This window comes from Podarcis vaucheri (assembly GCF_965113315.1).
Source record: "Podarcis vaucheri genome assembly, chromosome: 7".
Classification (NCBI taxonomy): domain Eukaryota; kingdom Metazoa; phylum Chordata; class Lepidosauria; order Squamata; family Lacertidae; genus Podarcis; species Podarcis vaucheri.
In genome coordinates this window covers 50,909,073-50,930,278 of record NC_138765.1, presented here as the reverse complement: position 1 = coordinate 50,930,278, position 21,206 = coordinate 50,909,073, and the positions used below count along the sequence as shown (strand labels likewise).

General features: G+C 51.9%; 2 protein-coding genes across 2 annotated transcripts in view; one reads left to right on the top strand and one right to left on the bottom strand.

Annotated features, from left to right (window-relative positions):
* Positions 1–14,675, bottom strand: part of WWP2 (WW domain containing E3 ubiquitin protein ligase 2) — a 38,703-nt gene extending 24,028 nt beyond the window's left edge. The window contains 7 exon segments of the mRNA XM_082229304.1: positions 27–123; positions 1,133–1,270; positions 7,355–7,476; positions 7,996–8,143; positions 11,420–11,483; positions 14,615–14,630; positions 14,632–14,675. Of these exon segments, the coding sequence (XP_082085430.1) occupies positions 27–123; positions 1,133–1,270; positions 7,355–7,476; positions 7,996–8,143; positions 11,420–11,483; positions 14,615–14,630; positions 14,632–14,660 (614 nt within the window). The 5' untranslated portion in view covers positions 14,661–14,675.
* A 342-nt stretch (positions 14,676–15,017) lies between these two features.
* On the top strand, positions 15,018–20,500 carry NOB1 (NIN1 (RPN12) binding protein 1 homolog). Its single transcript, XM_082229420.1, has 9 exons — positions 15,018–15,166; positions 15,733–15,865; positions 16,300–16,433; positions 17,252–17,323; positions 17,806–17,955; positions 18,081–18,287; positions 18,960–19,057; positions 19,213–19,357; positions 19,917–20,500. The coding sequence occupies exons 1-9, from the start codon at positions 15,104–15,106 to the stop codon at positions 20,184–20,186; spliced, it is 1,272 nt and encodes a 423-aa protein (XP_082085546.1). The 5' UTR covers positions 15,018–15,103; the 3' UTR covers positions 20,187–20,500.
* Positions 20,501–21,206: the final 706 nt, after the last annotated feature.

Genomic DNA, 21,206 nt, shown 5'->3' with positions numbered 1-21,206 from the left:
ACGGCAGAGCAGAGGGGAACCCTTACCTGGACCTGCCGCCAAAGCAGTTGGTGCTGGGGGCCTGGTGCCTGCTCTCTGGGGACAAGGCCAGACCACAGGGGTCCCTCCCAGCTGCCTGGGACCCTGAAGGAACAAGGAAGCAAAGAACTGGTCAGAATAGGACCCTGGCAGGCAGGCCAAAAGCCAAGCCCTGGCAACAGCCAGTCAGCTGTGGGGAAAGGGGAGGGATGGCTGGACAAGGAGGGAGGCAGCTGCTTGTTCTAAGCCTGCCTTTGTATATATACAAGCAGCTGTAATCTGGAGCTGAGGTGGAGGGGAGGGGTGCAAACCATAGCAAATGATACAGATTATTATGACAGTTGAAACATGGGAGTCCTCATAGAAACATGAAGCTGGATGATCCCAGGGGCCACTGGAGAGCTGAGCTCTCCTGCCACCTCTGAAGATTCAGCAACTATAGCAGAGGCTGGTGGGCAACATCCACAACACAGCTTTGCCCAGTGGTGTTGTGGCATCTTTGGGTTTAATCTCTCAACTTCTCTCTCATCCCATCAAATGCAGTTCCTCTCACTTTCAGGAAAGACTCAGCTAGGATGGGTGAGGAGAAGAAGACCTGGGTCCCTTCCGGGGGGGGGGCAGCAGGAAGAGACAGACCAGCACCTTGGGATGGAAGAGAGGTGGCCTCCCTGGGATGGGAGGGCCTGTTTAACATTTTGAATGCCTGCCAGATGAGGTTCACTTCCCTGGACACAAGAGCTCCTCTCCATTCTGCTCAGGACAACTCAGGTACTAAAGTTCTGAAGAGCAACATTTGCTCTGGGGCTCAGTTTGGAGCCTGAGAGTTTGGAACCTGCTCCCATTCTCTAAGCTGAGCTCAAGGACCTGAGATGATGCTGTAAATACTGCCTCTGCACATCTACAGAGTGATTCCCCTTCCCTGCCACCAGACCACACATGGCTGGGATTAGAGTACAGGGAAGGTTTGGCTCAGACCCGCCTGCCCCCCCCCTTCAGCTTGAACCCATCTGCCTCAGCTCCCGTCTTTCACAGGACATACCTCCATCAAAGGCCCCGCTGGCTGCCCAGGACCCTAGTGGCAGGCGGCTCCCCCACCCCACCCTGCCACACTCACCCTCTGTCACGATGTTGCCGTTAGGCAAGCTTCCCACATCAACACTGGGCCCATCCAGGAAAATGGTCAGCTCCCCACCAGAGACAAGGCAGCCTTTGTTCTCCATCTGCAGGTTCAAGGTCAGCTGCTTGTTTTCTGCTGTGAGGTACAGAGAGTGACAAGAGGGGGGAAAGCCATTACACCGGGAGAGTGGCCCTGGTGGACACAGGCCCATAAGTGGGGGCAGTCGGGCAGCCTCGTTCCCTAGACCTCCCAAGCACTCCAGCCCTAGCTAGCCTCACCCCAACACTTTAATCACACCATCCCTCCAGTGGCAGAGTTGGAGCTTAGCCCCTCAGCAGAGGGAACTGTAATGTTGGGGGCCGGGGAGGGCAGGAGCATATGCTGGGTACCTTGCTCCCCACCTTGGATGACAGAACCATCTCTGTAACCAGGGAGCAGCACAGGGAACTCTCCTCTGTGACATTAAAGGCTTTCCAACATGAGGGAGCTGAACCTACATCCCTGCTCTGCCCAGAAGATGCTCAGCAGAACAGTCAGGGTCAGGCCCAACACTTTTCCTCCTCCTGCTGCTGCTGCTGCAGCAGCTGCGCTTACTCCCCAGCACATTTCTTAGGCCCAAATCTGCCCTCAGACCCTCAGTCTCCTTGTGCTGGCTGAAAAGGAAGGTGAGGAGCACAAATGCCCCGAGGCTGGCATCAAGGTGACCTGCGCCCCTCTATGGGAGAAGGAATTCCTCCTCCCCAGCACCCAGGGCAGGAAGACAAAGAGCAACTGATGTTCGTCCCCTGGAGAGAGAGGGCCAGGATCCTTGGGCAGGCCCCCAAAGTTCACACCTGAGCCGCCTGGGGGCCTCCCTTTCACCAGCTGCACACGGGGCTCCAGCCTCTCTGTCCGCAGTGGTGGTGGCAGCTCCTGGTGTGTGAAGTGCAGCACAGCAGAGTCAGGGAGGGGGAGGTTTTGAGCCAGAGGAGCAGGAGGGTTTGGCCTTCCATCTCCCCTTGGGAAGACCCGCAAGGAGCCAGGCCCAGCCAAGGGGCCACCAGCATGCCTTTGGTGATGCAGGGAGCCTGTCCTCGCCCCTTTCTCTCCCCACTGCCCCACCTTGGCAGCCCTCTGCTCCTGCTGCAGGCTGCACAGAGCCCTTTTGTCCCCTGGCAGAGACAAGGTGCCTGTGTCTCCAGGCAGGGCAGCGAACACCACTTTCCCCTCCCTCTGCTTTCTTTAAGAAAATAAACACGCACGGGCCCCTCCACCACGGCCCATGGCCCAGGCACACATAAAGGGACCTTGCTGTTGCAGCAGCCGAGGGTCCCTCTGAGGCCGCACACAAAGCAGCTTGTGTGCAGGGGGGACGGGCTGTTATCATACGGGGGAAGGGGCCGCCCCAGCCTTACATAAGGCCTCCTCAGTTCACTACCTCCGCTGCACCGCTTGGAGCCTCAGCGCTCCCGTTTGGCAGGGAATTCCTAGCCAGGACATGAGAAGGACCTGCACTTTCCAGCAGTCAGGCCAGTAGGAGCAGGAGCAAGGAAGGGAAGGAAAAAGGAAGGAAGTTCCAGCTGCTGGACAGGCTCCCCAGTGCCCCAGGGTGGACATGCCTGGAGCGATGTGAACAAGACAGCAAAGAGGAAGGCAGCCCAAGGCTTAACAAGGATGAGAAGCGATGCAGAGGGGAAAGGAAGGCGAGAGCTCCGCCTCCACCTTCTGGGCACCAGGAGCAGGGAGCCCTCAGGGAACGGAAGGAGCCTGTATTTGTGATGTTTAATATGTTCTATCATGTTCTAATTACTTATTGTTTGTAAGCCACTTTGGGATTCATTTGAATGAAAAGAGGCATAGAAATATAATAAATCAAATCAAGATGTTGGCCAATCGAACAAAGGCCAAAGGCTCTCTGGCCAAGGCAATCCTTGTCAGTTTGCACAGGCTTGGGTATAAGAGCTTTCCAAGCAAAAGCAAGGGATGCGATCCCAGAGTTCCTGCCTCTTTTTCCTAGAAAGGAAGAAGGGGAGGCCCCTTTTTTCTCTGGCAGAGCCTTTCAGCCAGTGGCTCCCTAAAGTACAGCAGTCGCCGAGGGAAAAGCACCACTCTAGCCAATGAGGGGAGCGCTCTCTGGTTGGGTGCACAGGAACACATAGGGAGAAATAGGGTCAGAGAAAGCTGTCTGATGAGGGAAAGAGAGCAGAGAAAGTTGGTTTGTGGAGTTCAGGATTGTCTACACTGATTGGCCATGGTTCTCTAGGGTGTTGTAGACACCTGGGACCTTCCATATGCCCCTATTGGGTACAAATCCATCAAGCAGTAGCTTCATTTAGCCTACATGCTAGCCGTCTGTCAACAAGAATAGAAGGTTGGGAGGGAGTTCTGGTAGGGAAGAGGAAAGAGCCCTCCAGGCTAGTCAAGGACACTCGAATGTTTAAAGAGGACAATCGCTGAGATGCAAGGCACCTTTCTGGAAGAAGCAGAACAAGCTTTGCCAGCTGGCTTGCAAGGAGAGGCACTACTATTACAGGGATAGCCAGAGGAAGGGGCAAAACAGGACGTGGGACCCCAAAACATGGTTGCCCACACAACTCTTTCCCAGCATCGGCCTGGCCACAGTTCAGTGAAGCCGTCTTTGAGGTTGGCTTTCCAACGAGGAGCCCATCCATCCACCCAGCCTTACAACTTCCTCCTTGGATCCTGCTACTACTTTGTGTGGAGCAGGGAGCAGAAATCAGGACTGGCTTCCTTCTGAATGACTTCTTTGTGGCTGCAGCTCCAGCATCCCTGCCTGGGGCCAGGCAGAATGAGAAGCAAAGTCACAGACCTTTGCAGGAGCTGTAAAAGCATTGGGGGGGGGAGAAGGGGGGGCTCCCTAAACAAGAACCTCTTGATGCAACCTGAGAACAAGGGTGATGATTGTAGGGGCGGGGGGGGGAGGTGTTGTTTGCACACTGCAGCCCGAAAGGCTCCAGGCCCCTTGTTTTCACACTCAATTGGTGCAGCCACATGAGGATTTGTTTTTACACACAGAGAGAGATTTCTTCTGAGCCACACCCCCTGCTCTGGGTCCGGCCTTGATTCAGATGCTAGCTGCTTCAAGAGCCTTGGCGGAAGGCCCCATTCCCTGCCTGGCTGGCAGGCGAGAGGACATACGAAGGAAGCTGCTGCACTCACACAGTAGAAATGGGATCAGCCTCCAGGTTGTGGGGGGGGGTTGTAAACCTGTGCCCAGAACAGGCTTGAGAACAAAGCGTCCCTTGCGGGTGGGTGGGAATCTGGAGCTGCAATCGATGCATCCGATGAGGGACTTGGGAGCTGCTGCAGCCAAGGCAGTAGCCGGCTGGCTCTTACTGAACTAATTTGCACCCCACCCTCCATCTCCCCAAACAGCCTCTCCTACTGGAGCTCTGCTGGGGCTGCCTGGCCAAAACTTTGGTTCTGGCAGAGCGTTTCTGCAGCAGATGTCCAAGGAGCACAGCTAGGCTGGGAAGAACTCCCCACCCCACCACTGCCATTCTGGTCAGCAAACAGAGCCCACCCATGGGCCAAGGACAGAAGATGCTCAAGGAACATGCAGGGATCTTCAGGGCACACAAAGGCTGCTGACCCAGCTGGAGATCCCAAGAAAACTTCAGATGTGCCCATCCATCTGCTCCAGGAGGCCTAAAGGCAGCTGGCAAAGTGCCAGGAAGGAGCTGCAGCTTCCTCCTCTCCCAGTGAAGCCCAGCAAGGCCAGTTCAACTCATTCTTCAGCCCTGAGGCTCATTGGTAGGCCTCTCAATGATGCTACTTCACAGGGAGGAAGCCCCCACTCTCAGCTCCTCAGAAGAAGGGAGGACACACAAGCCACCAGTCCTCAGCACCTGAGAGATGAGCCACATGAATCTCCCATCTTGTGCCTTCAAGACCGTATCCACCCCCAGCCAGAGCATCACAGAGAAAGGCGTTTGGATCTGAGATGCCTGTTGGTAGAACCAGGTGGCCATTGTAGGTGGTTTTGCAGAGGTCTCAGGGTATTGCTTTCTCATTAGCTGTGCATTTCATATCCTGAAATGGGTGCAGAGCCCTAGCAATGAGGCAGGATAGAAATTAAACCAATAGGATCCCCCCCCCCACTCTTTAGATCAGCTGCCCTTTCTCTCCTGCCCAGCACACAGAGGGAGGGAGGGTGTTGTCTTTGGGTGCTTGCTCAATGGAAGGCTGACGGGGAGCAGACGCCCACACCCATGGCAAGGAGAAGTGAGAGCGGCCATTCTCAGTGCCAGCTGTCAATCTGCTCTATCTGGAGTCACTTCCTCTCCTCAAGAAAGATATGGTGGAGTTGGAAAAGGCAAAACGATCCAAGGGATGGAGCAACAGCCCTATGGGGAAAGGTTACAACGTTTGGGACTTTTTGGTTTAGAGAAAAGGCAAGAAAGGGATGGTAGAAGAAAATGGAGTTATGCATGGCATGGAGAAAGTGGACAGAGAAGTCCCTCTTTCATAGCACTTGAAATCGAGCACATCTAATGAAGTGGAATGAAGATTCAGGACAGAAAAAGACACTACTCCTTCGCACAGCACATCTTTAAACTATGGAACTCACTCCCACAAGAGGCAGTGATGGCCAACAACTCAGGTGGCTTTAAAAGAGAGTTACACAAATCCATGGGGGACAAGGCTATCAACAGCTCTTAGCCATAATGACCATGTTCTGCCTTCACCATCAGAGGTAGTAACTTCTGAATATCAGCTGCTGGAAACCACAGGAGAGGAGAGTGCTCTTTTGCTCAGGTAGTGGTTAAGAGCGGTAGTCTCGTAATCTGGGGAACCGGGTTCGCGTCTCCGCTCCTCCACATGCAGCTGCTGGGTGACCTTGGGCTAGTCACACTTCTTTGAAGTCTCTCAGCCTCACTCACCTCACAGAGTGTTTGTTGTGGGGGAGGAAGGGAAAGGAGAATGTTAGCCGCTTTGAGACTCCTTAAAGGGAGTGAAAGGCGGGATATCAAATCCAAACTCCTCCTCCTCCTCCTCCTGCGAGAACAGGATGCTGGACTAGAGGGGCCACTGGCCTGATCCTGCAGAGCCTTTCCTATGTTCTTATGCAATTCATCCAGGAAAACAGCCACAGCGAGCAGCCCTTGCCTGAGAGCCACAGGGAGAAAGAAAGCCTGATCTTCTGACACTCCCCGGCAGTGGCTGTGCTGTCGCTTTAAGAAGCCTCCCCTCGCAGCCAGTGCCAGGGAAAATTCCATCCTTTTTGGTACCGAGCAGAGCCTTTTCCATTTGCCGCCCAAAACTACGCCTTGCCTCATGAAAGGAGCATTGTGTCCGGCACACAAGGAGGAAGAGGAGCAGCTCAGGTGGGTGAGGAGGGCGGGAGGGCGACTCAGGCCCACCAGGCAGGATCTCAAACACTCACCCTCCAACCACACCACAAGGCCCCAAAAGGGCAGCCCCAGAGTTAACATCTCCCCCCCCCCGCACACACAAAAGCCACTTCCAGCAACCATGAAGCCCTTGCCACCTTTTGCTCTGAGGCACCAGTGCGGCAAGGAGCTCTGACACTGCAAGGGAAGGTGCAGGTAAGCCTTCGCTCATTTTCTTGACCCAGAGCAGGGGGTCTCTCTCCACTCACCTCCAGTCAAAGCCTGCTCACCAAGGCCCAGACATCTCAAAGCTAGTGGACCAGACCATCAGGCCTAAGCCCAGGGAGAAGAGACTGCCCCAGAAAAGGAGCGGGCTGTTGCTCTGACATTGCCCCCACCTCCATCTGCTATCTCCAGGCCCGGCACCTCTCAATACGAGGTCTGTATTCTGTGAGGCGGGGGCCATGGTGGGGGCAGGGGAGCAGTTTGGGCTGAAGGAGACGGAGAGAGCCTTTCCCTGCCGGGAGCCCCCTGAATAGAGGCCTTTATGTAGCAGCGGCGGCGGCGGCTGCCGCCACGGGCCACTCCAGCAACCACAAATGGCAGCAGACAGCCAAGGGCCTCGTGTTGCTGGGCGGGCTGCTCTGCTTTCCTGGCTGGTGAAGGGGTGGCCTCCATCAAACACACCAGCAGCAGCAGCCCTGTGCGCCTGACAGGCCTCCCAGCCGCTCACAATGAGGCCTTGTCTTCTGCCAAGGCCAGAGCATTTCCACCACCAGGTATGCCTTATTTCCCCCTGCCAGAGGGCGCAGAAAACCTGGTGATGCCCAAACAGGAGGACAGGCCAGCGGAGGGAGCTGTGGAGAGTCTCTACCATAGGACATACCTTTCCCTTTGCTCTGCTTCAGTGCACTGGGGAGACTGATGGAGGCTGTGCCCAGCAACTCGTTCCGCAGGGTGTGGTAGCTCCAGAGTTTCACGTCAAGGTGGCTTTGTGAGGTGACATTCCTGCAGTGGGGTTGGAGGAGGAAGAGGGTGCAAAAGAAGACAGGTTGGTGAGGCGATGGGATCAAGTTTGCCTTGTGCCAAGCATGAGTGACGTTCAGTAAAAGCCAATTTGGGGACAAAACTAAACGTTAAAAGGTGAAAAGGGGGCTCTGCAGAAATAAATGAAAAGAATTTGAGTGCTCTCAACCTGTCATTAGGCTTCCCAAACATAAGAAGAGCAAACTAGGTCTTCCCAAACAGGCTTAAGATGACAAGCCAGGGGGAGCCAAGGGCCTTCCCTTGTTTGGAAACACAGCTGATAACATGCAGATGCGTCCCTTGCAGGGCTCCTGCTTCACCATGGAAAGAGCAGCTGCCGCGGCCACAGAGCCTAAGGCCCATCCCACCACTTTTGCTCCTACACAGCTGCTAGCCTGGGCAAGCCCTTGGGGCAAGAGCAGACCCACCTGGGCAAAGCCAGTGCTGCCCCAGCTCTGTTTCACACACACACCCCAATTCCCTAGAGCCCCAAATTCTTACAGCACAAGGTTCTCGTTCCAGAGCAGCTCTGAGATCCCGATCCGCTTTGCTGTCTTCTTGGTCTCGCTGGTGAGCCCATCCGCCGTCACCTCCACGAAGCAGGTGATCCGAGTCTGGCGCCCCTGTGCCTTGGGCTTTGCTGACACCACTGGAGGGAGGAAGTGGAGGAAGTTCAGTAGCTACTCCTCAGCTGGAATGGTGGGTGACGCCTGCCCCAGGCTAGCCTGGTAGGGATTTTGGGGTAGCCAGATCTACTTGCGTGCCAAGGAAAGTGACAATGGCACCCACCTGTGCCCTTTTAACCCCTCCACTTTACACAGGAGGCTCCATTGCTGGCTCCATCCTTTATGCAAGCACAAGACTCTCAAAGGAACAAGCAGGGCAAAGGGCATATCTATGGCCTACATTGAAACCTCACTTGAAAACAGATGAAGAGCCCTGAATTCCCACAAAGAACCCTGGGAAGCAAACCTACTGGCTCGTAGGGTGATAGAAGTCCCTTCCCATCCAAACAAAGGTTAGAATACGAGCAGCTCAATGTGGTGCCCTCCAGATATTGCTGGACTCCAACTCCCATCATGCCTGACCACTGGCTGCGGTGGCTGCCAGGGGTGACCGGAGCTGCAGCAAAACACCACCGCTTTGGCTACGCTTGGTTCAAACAGCCACTCTCCTCCCTCCCCACCTTGGGAGCTTGCACCGGACAAGGAGGCGAGAGTGCCCCCTTGACATTCCAGAGGGTCTCTTACTTGAGAACCAGAGCCTAGCCCTAGCTGGAGAGTGCCAAGGCTGACGAGTACCGACTACAGACCCAGGGGCTGACATTTCAGCCACGAGAGGAAGGCAGAGCAGCTGCAGCCTGTGCAGAAACGCTCCTGTAACTGCCAGTGTTGGGAGCCCCCTGGTGGCACAGTGTGTGCAGCTGGCCGGACCCAACACCCGCAAGAGGCTGCCGTCTGGCCCCATCATACACTCCCCCCCGCAGCTGCTTGAGGTGCAACCCAAGCATTCATGCTGGGGGGGGGGCACCAGCTAGCCAGAAAAACAAGTCTGGGGTGGGGGGTAGAAAGGGGAGAGTTGCCTCTCAGTCCTTATGAGCAATGACTTAATGGCACATTGCTGTCACAACAGGCCAGAGGACAAGAGAAAAGCTTGTGGGTCTCTTTTTTAACCCTTGAGACTGGAGGGCAATGTGAAGAATTAAACACTCACATATCAGCAGAGTTGGGAGATATCCTTGCCTGAAACCCGGGAGAGCTGCTGCCACTCAGTGTGGACAGTATTAATCTATATGGACTCAGTATAAAGCAACTTCCAGCCTCCCTCCTTGTAGAATGAATTTAAGCAGTTGTAGTTAGCTGAGTTCCTGCAGTGAAATGGGATGGCCTGCAGTGATGGCTCTCAGAGTGTGGAAGGACCCAGTAAGTAACCCTTCCACAGCCATGCCTCTCTGGCCTGGATCCAAAGTTTGCAGGATCAGCAGGTAAAAGTCCATTGCTGTTATGACTAGATGGTAGGGAAGCTGTTTCTCTTCCCACACCCACCCTTGCATGTAAATGCATGTGTCTGTGTGTGTACAAACACACACACACACACACACACACACACACACACACACACACACACAAATACTGATGGGAGAACCCATTTGTTCCCCACCCTGAACTGACAGTAGTTAGGAGTGGGGACTGCTGAAGTTCAGGCCATCTTGGCAAGCTGTAGGGGAAAGATCAGAAGGTCACACAGTCATCCTGTCGGCAAGGGTTTTCTCGCAGGCAAGGAAATTCTGGGTCATGCTAAAAAAAAGAAGTCATCCCTACGCTGGGGACAGCACAAGTGGGAATGACTGGGAATGACTGAAAGACCACAGCAAACAAGTCGAGGAACTATCATGGGACCACCCAAATGCTGGCTGCAGTGCTTTCATGTTAAATGGAGCTCTTCTTCACTGGCAGCTGCTTAAAATAAAAGCAGTGTAAAGGGGGGGGGGTCTGTTGCCCTTCAGATGACAACTCCCACCATCCCTGACTACTGACCATACTGGCTGGTGCTGAGGGAAATGAGAACCCAACAACCTCTGAAGGGCCACAAGTTACCCACCTCAATGTAAACTAGCCTCCTCTTCATTTTAGAGAATATTTAGCACCTCCTGGGATACAGTGGTGCCTCGCAAGGCGAAATTAATCCGTTCTGCGAGTCTCTTCGTCTAGCGGTTTTTTTGTCTTGCGAAGCAACCCTATTAGCGGATTAGCGGATTAGCGGATTAGCGGTTTAGCGGCTATTAAAGGCTTAGCGGATTAGCGGCTAAAAGGCTATTAGTGGCTTAGCGGCTTAGAAAAAGGGGGGGAGCGGAAAAAAATCGGAACACTCACAAGACGTTTTCGTCTTGCAAAGCAAGCCCATAGGGAAATTCGTCTTGCGAAGCAGCTCAAAAACGGAAAACCCTTTCGTCTAGCGGGTTTTCCGTCTTGCGAGGCATTCATCTTGCGGGGCACCACTGTACATGAAATGTTCTCATCCAGACTGCTCTGCTCCCTACTGGGGGTTTTTCAAGCTTTTGCTCAGCGTACCGTATTTTTCGCTCTACAGGACACACTTTTTTCCCTTCAAAAATGAAGGGGAAATGTGTGTGCGTCCTATGGAGCGAAGACGCCATAGCCCCGCGACCCTCTCCCGGCTGGAGAGGTGACGCGTGGCTATGGCAGCAGCTTCTCTGCTGCGCCTTTCTGCTGCTCCCTGACCTGCTCTTTGGGGCTGGTGGTGCGCACCGCCCCTCTTGCTCTCCAGGCCTCCAAGGTAGCCGCCTGAACGCACCTTAAACGGCACCTTGTTTTAGAGCGGGAAAACAAGAGGGGGAAAATTCTCCCCCTCTCTGCGCAGTGTGTCCTGCCGCTTCGCTGAAGGGGCGCTGGGCAGATAGGGGGAGAATTTGTTTTTCTTGTTCTCCCCCCTCTAAAACAAGGTGCGTCCTATGGTGCGAAAAATACAGTAATTATTTGTGAGTCCATATAGCTCAAAACCCATAAAGCAATATAAATGTTTGTTCGGCTCATAGGAAGAATCTCACTTGTTTTGTGGGTTCTATAAGCTTCTTAATATACCGATCCGAACTTGGTTGATAACCAGTCAGTATCTGTAATGGATCTGAAATTGTTTTTTAATATGTGTGATTGTTTTTATATGTTTTAAAATGTGTTATGAAATTCTTTCAAGATGCTTCATGGAAAGAGATTTGTAAATTAACTGAACACAACCCCACGGCGCAGCTACACTTACACAAAAAATCCTTGCAGCTGATGGGAATTTCACAGGCTAGCCAAGGAGAAAGGACATCCAGAGCTGACAGAGGGGCAGACCAGAAACAACAAATACCTCCTTATTGCTGCCAAACTCCACAGAGTTGCTCCTGGACAAGAGGACTCACCTTTCACAGTAAGTGGAGATTTCTCTCCAGGCAACCCCACAGAAGCCATTTCATCGCTGGATGCCTATGAAAGTGAGAGAGCAACATGTGACACATTGTCTAAAAAGTCGGGGCAAGCCTCCTCCAAGTTCTGGTACTGGACACAGAGCTGGGAGCATCAGCACTAGGGAATGGGAGGAAACCTGGTTTATGAGCTCCAGCTTCCATCAGTCACAGACATGGGCATAGCCAGGGTTTTTGTTAGGGAGGGCAGGCTTTTATTAGGGGGGACAGAACCTCAGATTCGTATTGATTTGTATTGATTGGGGGACAGTTGCCCCCCTGCCCCTCCTTGGCTACGCCCATGGCCACAGCTAGCATAGCCTGATGGAGTGGGATGCTAGGAGTTTGGCTACTCATGCTTCCTGCTGCTTCTCTAAGTTTGCCCCTTTGGCTCAGGACAGAAAATACCTTGCTGTCAACAGCCATGCAGATAACTGAACCCTCCAAACTTAGAACTTTTCCAGTTGTTGAGTTCTGAATCCTGGAACAGATAGAGCTCCTTAAAGAGAACCATCAGAAGCCCCAATCCAGCAACAGTTCCGGAAAAACCAGGCCCCAGGGGGTAGTGTGGGAAATTCCCCTCACTGAGTAAGACAGCAAAGGCAGAAGGAAGAAGAGAGCTTCAGAGCACAGACACAAAGAGGAAGTGGGTGCAGAACAGCTCAGTTAAAGACTGCCAGCATTTGTTTGCACACACCAAGCTCTGATGAAGAGCAGCAGCAGCCCTTCGGGAGCTTTTCATTCAGCAAAGAGGAGGAACTTCTTCTTCATGCTTGAGCTTCTGGATCATAAAAAGTTTTGTATTTTAAGTCTCTGAATGACAAGTGGGCAAGTAAGGTTAGAAGAAGAAGCAGGAACACCCCGTCCTGAATGAGTTTCCTCGCTCACTTTCTAACCCTCACAGAAGAGTGAGTTTGTTGATTTGCACTAGCTACAGATCTCCAAGAGCAGGAAGACAGAGTTGGTTCACAACAGAGTGTGAGTCTAGCAACCACGCAAGCTGCTCAGGAGGAACCAAACCAAGTCAGCTAATCATTAACACATTCAATCATTGCATATTTATTACTCTCCTTCAAACCCAGCACTCTGTGAAGGTGATAGGTGACACACATACCAATTCACTTCATTCCTTTCATGGTCTCAGGTGCATTGAGAATGAGCCAAAAATTGAGTTAAACAGAACATAAGGTAAATTATAGGTGGATGGTGTTAGATCAATCCCACATAGGGGTACAGTTCTAGTGTACCCAGAGAACAACAATGTTGGTAGTTCCTTTCAACAAAATGAGCAAGATGCAAACAAGAAGTCCAATAGTTCACACACAGCAATGAAAGAGGCAGTGGCAAAAATCACTCAACATGCCTCATGACGTGCCTACATCAGCTGTTATCTGCATGACAGAGAGTGCTGTCCTCTCTCCTTTGTGAAATAGGATTTTACTCCCTTATCTCTTTGTAGAACTCTCTGGAGCTCCTTTAAAGAGTTCCTATGTTTCCCACAGCAGTCCTTGCCACAACCAGGAAGAATCTACACAATTCATTTGCACACACACCCTCTTGTTTAAACAGTATCACTCAGGCTACAGTACATCTTTACAAGTAGCTGCAGCAATCAGCCAATTCAAGAAGCAAACCTGTCTCAGTCCTTGCGCTTATGCATAGTGAGCACATAAACAGCAGTTCCAACAGAAAAGCTGAATCCCAAACATTAAGCAACGCAATAAAAGAAGCAATACAAACTTCCCTATAATCTGAGCAAAGCAAATAAGTGGATGAACCTCCTTTGCATGTGTCCAAGGAACGTCATGGTGCCCCTAGTAGAGCCAAAGGCTATTCTGTGGGTACCTCAGAAAAGGAGGAAGGGCACCTTGATGCAGCCTCATCCTACAGAAAGGCACTGTGGAGCAACACAACTGAAAAGCACACCCCATATAGACTGTCTGGACACTTCCACTGGCACAAAACATAGCAATTTGTCCCACAGCTGAGTAGGTTAATGGCAGCCCAGCTCTCTGGGGAAAACTCTACAGTGACTGCCAAAAAATAAGACCAGGTGTCCATAGTCATATGAAAGCAACTCTTATCCAGTGTTAGAAACTGTGATATGAAGCTAGGAGCTAAATGGCATCTTAAACCTAGGTTGTGGGTGCAACAACAGCACACTTTTAAAATAACAATACAAAGCTGAAAATGAACAAACTGCAGCTAAAATATTATGTTCATTATGCTCTCACACACACCCCTATTCTTATGAGGGTCTCTTCTCCAGTCTTCAGAGAGTAGCTGGAAGTGGGGAGGCAGAAAAAGGTCCTTCTTTCCTTCCACTCCACAGTTTTAATCTGAAATCTTAGGTGCAGTACTGTGCCCAGAGCTCAGAAACTGCTCACACTAATGAAATTCCTTGTCACAAAATGCGCCTAGAACAATGGAAGTTTTGAACACTGCTCTTACCAACCTAGTATACTCCAGTCGTTTTGGACTACAACCGTACTGGCTAAGGATGATGAGAGTTGTAGTCCAAAACTGAAGGGCAGGCAGTAGGCTAACGTAGCCTGCCTTAAAGGGCCTGAGGCCCTCTTCACCATAGAACAGTCCGCCTCATAGAAAATACGTATCTTAAGGGCACCTTCTGAACAGAAGAGCTCAGCTGCTGAGGTACTCAGAGAGACAGCCCTTGCCCTCTTTAAAGCTTTCAAGGGACAAGGCAGGCAGGCAGGCAGTGGGGCTGGAGACCCAGGGTGCCTGCGGTTTCCAAGCCTGTCGACATTATATACACACACATACAGCAAAAATATTTGGGTTTTGCTCAGGCCTTCCGTTTCTAAAGGTTTTGGCTTCTTCATCCCTTCATTTGCCACCTTCGCCTTTCCTGTAGCTTCGCGGGGCGGGGGTTGTTGTTGCTGTTATAACCTGAAAAGCGGGATGGAACTAACAACCCCTAAAAATAAATAAACAAACAAACGAATGTTTGTTTGTTTTTAAAAAGAGAAACTCAGGAGTGTTTTGTTTTTTAAAGCTGCCCGCTGATTTTCAAAATGTTGGAGAGAAGGAAACCAGGCAAGCAAGCAAGCAAGCGGGTGTGGGTATCCGTATGTGTCAATCACAGCAGTGGCCAGACCCCCCCGCTTCCCACCCTCAAATCTCCAGACTTACCGGCGACGGTTCCCAGCTTCTTCCCACTTCCACCTCCTGTAGTCATGGGTCATGTGACAAGTGACACGTCACGTGACACATACTTCGGAAGTGGAAAGGGAGACTACGGAGCCGGGACGGCTAGAGCGGAATGGCGGAGGAAGCGGGTGGCTGCAGGGGCTCCGACTTTCGGTTGTCGGGATGAGACAGGAGTGGAAATTGTCGGACTGGAAGTGGAAGTTTATTTATCCGGGATTCTTTGGAGGCGGGTGGGCGGCATCAAAAATATTAGATTAAAAGCCCCGCCTTCAAACAATGCAATGCTCTTTCTATTCTTTTTTAAGTCTAGGAAGAAAGGATTTTTAGAGGGAACTACAGCTCCCAGCATGCCTTTCTTCCGAGAACTATCCTGTGTGGGGCCGCAGTTCCCAGCATGCTCCACAATGGAGAGCGGGGGAAAGACTACACTTCCCAAAGTGCCCTGGGAGTCACAGTCTAAAGTGGGGCAAAATGGCTCCCGTGGAGCACGTCGTGGCTGATGCTGGAGCTTTCCTGCGTGGAGCCCCGCTTCAGGTACAGTGGGTGAAGGCTGAGAACGGCTGCCTAGCTTGTCCAGTGGCCCACTGGGGAACCCCGCGACAAAGGACCACAGGCCCAAGTGTATGCTTTACTTTGCGGTAGATTTTTGTTGGACCTGGAGACTGTTATTAGGCCATCCCGAGTAGAGAGAAAGAGAAAGCTGCCTAGCAGAGACTCTCCTTAGGGCGCATGGCAGGTTGGGGTTGTGGGCCTGGAGGTTGTTCCCTATTCCTTGACAGCTTCAGGCGGTTGGGAAGGGACACACACCCACCCGTCTACCAAGCCAAGGTGGCTCCTCAGAATGTTGCATGGGACTCCTGGAGTCCCCTCCCTTGTTGCAGGTGGCCCTGTTATGCTTCTCGGTATGTGGGCATCCCAGAACCCCCAGATCAGCTTTTGCTCCTACGGAGTGTGAGGAGAGGTGTGGCTCTAGGTCTGCATCTCTCTTCCCTAACCTAGTTGCCCGCCCGCCCGCCCTCCCCCCCGGCCCAGCTCCCTTCCAGCCCTCAGGTTCCTGACCCATTTGCAACAGCTCTCAGCTGTGTCTTCCCCGCTGGCAGGACATTGGCAAGAACATCTACACAATCCGAGAGGTGGTGACTGAGATCCGAGACAAGGAGACCCGCAGGCGGTTGGCAGTGCTGCCCTATGAGCTCCACTTCAAGCAGCCTTTTCCTGAATATGTAAGGCTTGGTGAGTAGCCTCTGCTTCGTGGTCTATGCTTCCTGCCCCTCTCCCACCCCATCCCCTCTTCCATGACTTGCCTTTTTCTTTTTGTAAGTAACTTTGAGCTCTTGACTGGAGAGCAAAGGGTGGTATTCAATTCTAGTCCTACTCAGGGTAGACCCATCGAGATTAATGACTTACTTTCATTAATTTCAATTGATCTACTCTGGGTGGGGCTTTGTTGACTATAACCCCAACTAACATGTGATACACATACACACGCACACACGGTCAGGAGTAGAAATCAAGTTGATCACCTACAATTGCTTCATTGTTACTTGCTCTTAGATGTGTTTTCCTGGTGCCCTCTGGAATTAGAGAAGCACTTTTTCTCATGACCAGTTGTGATTTCCTAGTTTTGCCTCTGGACTTGAACACTGAAATCCTCCCTTTGTTTCTAGTGACGGAGTTTTCCAAGAAGACGGGTGACTACCCCAGTCTTTCAGCCACAGACATCCAAGTCCTGGCCTTGACCTACCAGCTGGAAGCAGAAAATGTTGGTGTGGCTCACTTGAAGAAAGAGCCAGAGCAGAAGGTGGATCTTCCTTCTTTTATTATTTCTCTTTTGAAGGGGTCTTTTCCAGCAAAATATTTATTTACTATGATGTTGGTTTTGTATCCTGCTTTTTAGGCAAATGTTTTCTTCCAAACAACTCACATTAATTAAAAGACAGACAGAGAGAGGTCCTGCCCTTAGGCTTACACACTTTAAAAAACAAGACAAACAAGAGAAGGGGAAATTAGGGAAGTGGGGGGGGGGGGGTTTGACCAGATGGCTAATGCCAGGAACCAAGTGGTGGGGTGGGCACAGGCATTACTATCTAGTTGAGGCCAAGATAATATTTCCTTGCTTGGATAGAGATGCTGTAAATGACCCTGCAGCCCTTGTTCCCCTGGCTGATGTCAGCATTTGCTCCTTCCTTTCAGCTGTGCACTCCCAGGGCAATTGAAAAGGGTTCTTTCTGCCAGTGAGGAGGGAAGTCAGCTCCCTCTGTGGCTGATCTAGGAGGCCCCTTGTTGCAATATTCTTCCTATCCAGTAGGAGGGGGCAATCCAGTTCCATGTGAATGCAAGACACTCTTGCCACCAGCTGCATGTGTTAGCAACCTATGTTTTGTCTTTGTCTGTTTCCTGCTGCTGCAAACGCCAGACAGGCTGATTATGCACTGCCTGAATCCTGTCCTATGCTCTGCTGTGTCTTGAATGCCATTCTTCTTGCCATTGCTGTTCAAAAGGTGACCAGACTCTGGGATGGTAGGTTTTGTGAGGCAGCTGCTGCTGCAAAAATCAACAATATGCCCTACCTGACCCACATCCTACTTTCTTTTCTCTCCCCACCCTGGATCCTTGCAGGTAAAACTCAGCTCAACAAAGCAGCACCCTGAGACACCTGTTCACGTTGCTGGCTTCCATCTACCTTCCAAGGTAATTGCCTCTGTGAGCAGTCTGAAACTCTGCCCCACTATTCATGGAAGGAGTATGAGCAGAGGGTAGCACACCTTGGTGACTCACTGCCCCTCCCCTCCTCCTGGTTGCACGGGGTGTAATCTGGGAATGACCAGGTGTGCCAGTTGAGCCCTTGCGCTGGGAGTCCTTGATAGGCAGCATCTCCTCCTTGGCTTGTGTGAGGATCCAGTGACCATTCGGCATCTACCAGAAACCTAAAGGAAGAGGTAGCCACACACGGCTTTTCTAAGAGGGCCATGGAGGATGGCCAAATCACTCAGTGGTGGAGCACCTGCTTTGCCTGCAAAAGGTCCCAGGTTCAATCCCAGTCAGCATCTCCAGGTAAACACCCCAGAGAGCCATTGCTGCCAGTCAGTGTAAGCAATTTGGAGCTTCTATATGACTGTTTCTTCTGGCAATTCATACATGTCAGCTTTTCTTCTGCCCAACTTTTCTTCTAGACAAAGTGCCCAGGAGGTGAGAAGAGTCCTTCCGTGGTGGGAAGCAGAAACTCTGCAGACTCCACAGGCCCTGAAACCTCTGAGTTTGGCTCCTTCCTGTTCTGGAGGAACCCTCTGCCCAGCATTGAGGAGGACCTACAGGACTTGCTGGTAAGAAGTCTAGCATTCTTTCCTTTCTTCCTGCCTCACTGGGACACGGGCACCGCCTTCATCTCCGCAGCCTGGGAAGGTTCCGTGCTCAGTAGATCCTCTTCCAATTGGTCTGTTTCTCGCAGAAAGCGGATGCTGTTGTTATTCTGCCGGAGGACCCCAAAGGCAACAAGAGTAGTGGTGAGGAGGAGGAGCAGAGTGGAGAGGACAGCGATGACGAGGAAGGCTGGATCACGCCTAGCAACATCAAGCAGATCCAACAGGGCATGGGCCAGGCTGATGAGCCAGCTGGTGTGCAGGTTGGCTGTGTCACCACCGACTTTGCCATGCAGGCAAGTGTGGGCTGTGTGAGACCAGGTGGTCCCCAGGGCTTGAGGGGAGGGAGAAGGATGTATGCTTACCCTTTCATCTTTGTAAGCCTCCTGCTACATTCTTGTGCCTGCTGCAGCTGCCTGGAGGCCCAGCAGAGGTTTTATGGTCTATGTTGGAAGAACATGATGAGAATAGGAGGGACAGAAAGGTTGGCTCATGAGCAGCAAGGGGTGACTTGGGTGGCAGCAGGAAGCTGAGAAGAGGGAATGGAAGCGGCCAGGTGTAGAGCAGAGGGATGAGAGAGAGAGAGAGAGAGAGAGAGAGAGAGAGGAGAAGCTCCAGGAGGTGGATTGAAGGCAAACAGGCAGTGGGACAAAAACAGGAAGGGGAGAGGGGAAGCAGCGCTTTGTGCTCCGAGTTTGGCAACCTGGCAGACCTGAAGGAGAGGAAACTGGGGGCTCTCTTTCAACTGGAGAAGCTTGGTCAGCCCAGCAGTAAAAGAAGAGCAAACTTCCAAAGCCAGCATTTTGTGTTTTTTAAAAAGGAGAGCAAGCATTGTCTTATTTTAGCTCCAGCCCTTTCCAAGACCCCAGCCTATGGAGTATCCAAAGTCTGTTGAGAGGGACTTGCCCTGCACCAGCATCAAAGGTGCTGATTGGCTCCCCTCCCCTTCTCTGGTCTCTTTCCCACAGAACATCCTGCTGCAGATGGGCCTGCATGTGTTGGCAGTCAATGGCATGCTGATCCGGCACACCCGGAGCTACGTCCTGCGCTGCCACGGCTGCTTCAAGTATGTGATGAGTTGGTGGCTGGGCTGCAATCTCTGGCATACGGGCAACAGCTGGGCCTGTGTCTAGCCGTATTCAGGAGATGCCCCCTGGGCTTGGGCAATGGGCTGCTGCCAAGGTTGTCAAGCCACTGACTGGCTTCTCTGCTTTCCTCCAGAACCACATCAGAAATGACCCGGCTCTTCTGCCCCCACTGCGGGAACAAGACACTTAAGAAGGTGGCGGTGAGCGTGGACGACGATGGCACCATCCACATGCATTTTTCCAGGAATCCCAAGGTCTTGAACCCCCGTGGCCTCCGGGTGAGCAGCTCTGCTCTGGGCTCCAGTGCTCTTATGGGCTTTCTGCGCTTGTTGTCATCTCTGTTGGCTGCCTGTGCTCCCAGCTGAGCACCTGAGGCAAGAAGTAAGAGTCTGCAGCAGGCCATGATGGCCTCTGGGGCCAGCAGAAGAATCTTCTCTGGGCTTATTTATTTCCTCCCAATGGCAAAAGTTATGTGGCCAGTGCTATCCAGTGTAGCTTTAAGGAACTTGTTCCACTAGTACAACGATTTATGATTGTGCAGCAAAGTTTCCCCCTGCATGTGTCCTACGCCTTCCCAAATCTTCTCCAAAGAGTTGAGGGAACCCCATAACAGATTATGGGGGGAGAAGATGTGGGGGTGTCCGTTGTGCAGCAGTCACTCCTCATGCTACGACCATGAGTGGATTGGATACCACTGTAAGTAAAAATGTAAAACCGTAACTTGGAAAAAATACAACAAGGATGAAAGTCAAGTGTGAGATGCCTCTCCCTGTCAGGGGTGTGGGGCAGGGTGCATTGGGCCTTTTGGCTTCACTGTGTGCCTCTTTCTTTCCACAGTACTCTCTTCCAGCTCCTCAGGGTGGGAAGCACGCAAACAATCCCCACCTGACAGAGGACCAGCACTTCCCCCAGCAACGGCTCTCCCGCAAGGCCAGGCAGAAGACAAACGTCTTTGACCCCGATTATATTGCAGGAGTTTCTCCATTTGCGGAAAACGACATCTACAGCCGGGCGGCCAACCTACAGATCCGGGATACGGCGCTGGGTGCAGGCAGGAGGCGTCTGAACCCCAACACAGCCTCCAAAAAATTTGTGAAAAAGAGATGAGGTGGGGAGAGATGCAACCACTCACCTGTCCCACTTGTCAATGAAGGGAGGACAAGTCTTTTGTTTCCTACAGCTTGTGTGAAGGCAGCCTTAGCTCTACTTCCTGACTGCTTCCAAGGCAACAGACACTAGTGTGAATAAAGGGCAAGCAGCAGGAAGGTGGGAGGCAGACTGCCAAGTGATCTGGAAAGTGAGAGTGGCCCTCGTGTGGCAGAATCCATGTGCTGCGCTCAGGTCTTGGGTGCATTCTAATGCAAAAGACTCAGCAGCGGTGGCTGCATGTTTTGTTTTTTTAATAAACCAGGGTGTCTGCACATTTGGTGTCTGTGCACAGCTCCTTGTGGTTTAGCTTGTCCCTTTCCTGACAACTACACCCCTTTTCTCCCATGAGCGGAAGGTGGTCTTTCCCTTGTAGTAGTCAAGAGCACAAGCCTTGGTCTTTTTCTACCAGGTCTTCAGCCATACAGTGAGCTGGTTGGGATGGCTAGAGAGGAAGCACTGCTCTTTGACTGTCTTCTATCACATTGCTGGCTGCAAACTTTTGAGTTCCACAAAGCTCTTCCTCAGAAGTGGCTGTTCAAAGCAAAAACAGGAAAGTTTACAGCCCAATAGCTGATTAACCCCAAAACACACATCCATGTGGGCTAATAAGAGTAGGAACCTGTAAAAGCCTGTTTAATTTTTGGTCTAAATACCTATGCTGGGGAATAGGCCTCCGTTTATCTCAAAAGATCACTTCCACTATTGTCAAAACATATGGCAATAGGTTGCCTAAAATCTTTTCTCTTTTGTGAAAAGGGGTTAAAGAGCCATGAGAAGGACAACTGCAGGAATGTCACAAAAAACTGCAAAAATGCCTGGCAATGAGCTGGTGGCAACTCCATAAGGCCACGTCCTACTCACAGAGAGAGCCGCAGGTGTTCTCCCCCAGCCCTCTGGTGGGTCCTCTTGCAAGACAAGTTGTGTCACATTTTCTACTGTTTCCTGCCTTGGGCTACAGCAAATCCTCCTTGCACTTAA

What these genes read in the sequence shown, in the direction of transcription:
- NOB1 (XM_082229420.1), top strand. Translation starts at nt 15,104, where the DNA reads ATGGCTCCCGTGGAGCACGTCGTGGCTGATGCTGGAGCTTTCCTGCGT. An exon ending in CCACCGACTTTGCCATGCAG is followed by an intron (nt 18,288 to 18,959) that starts GCAAGTGTGGGC and finishes TCTTTCCCACAG; the next exon opens with AACATCCTGCTGCAGATGGG. An exon ending in CGCTGCCACGGCTGCTTCAA is followed by an intron (nt 19,058 to 19,212) that starts GTATGTGATGAG and finishes GCTTTCCTCCAG; the next exon opens with AACCACATCAGAAATGACCC.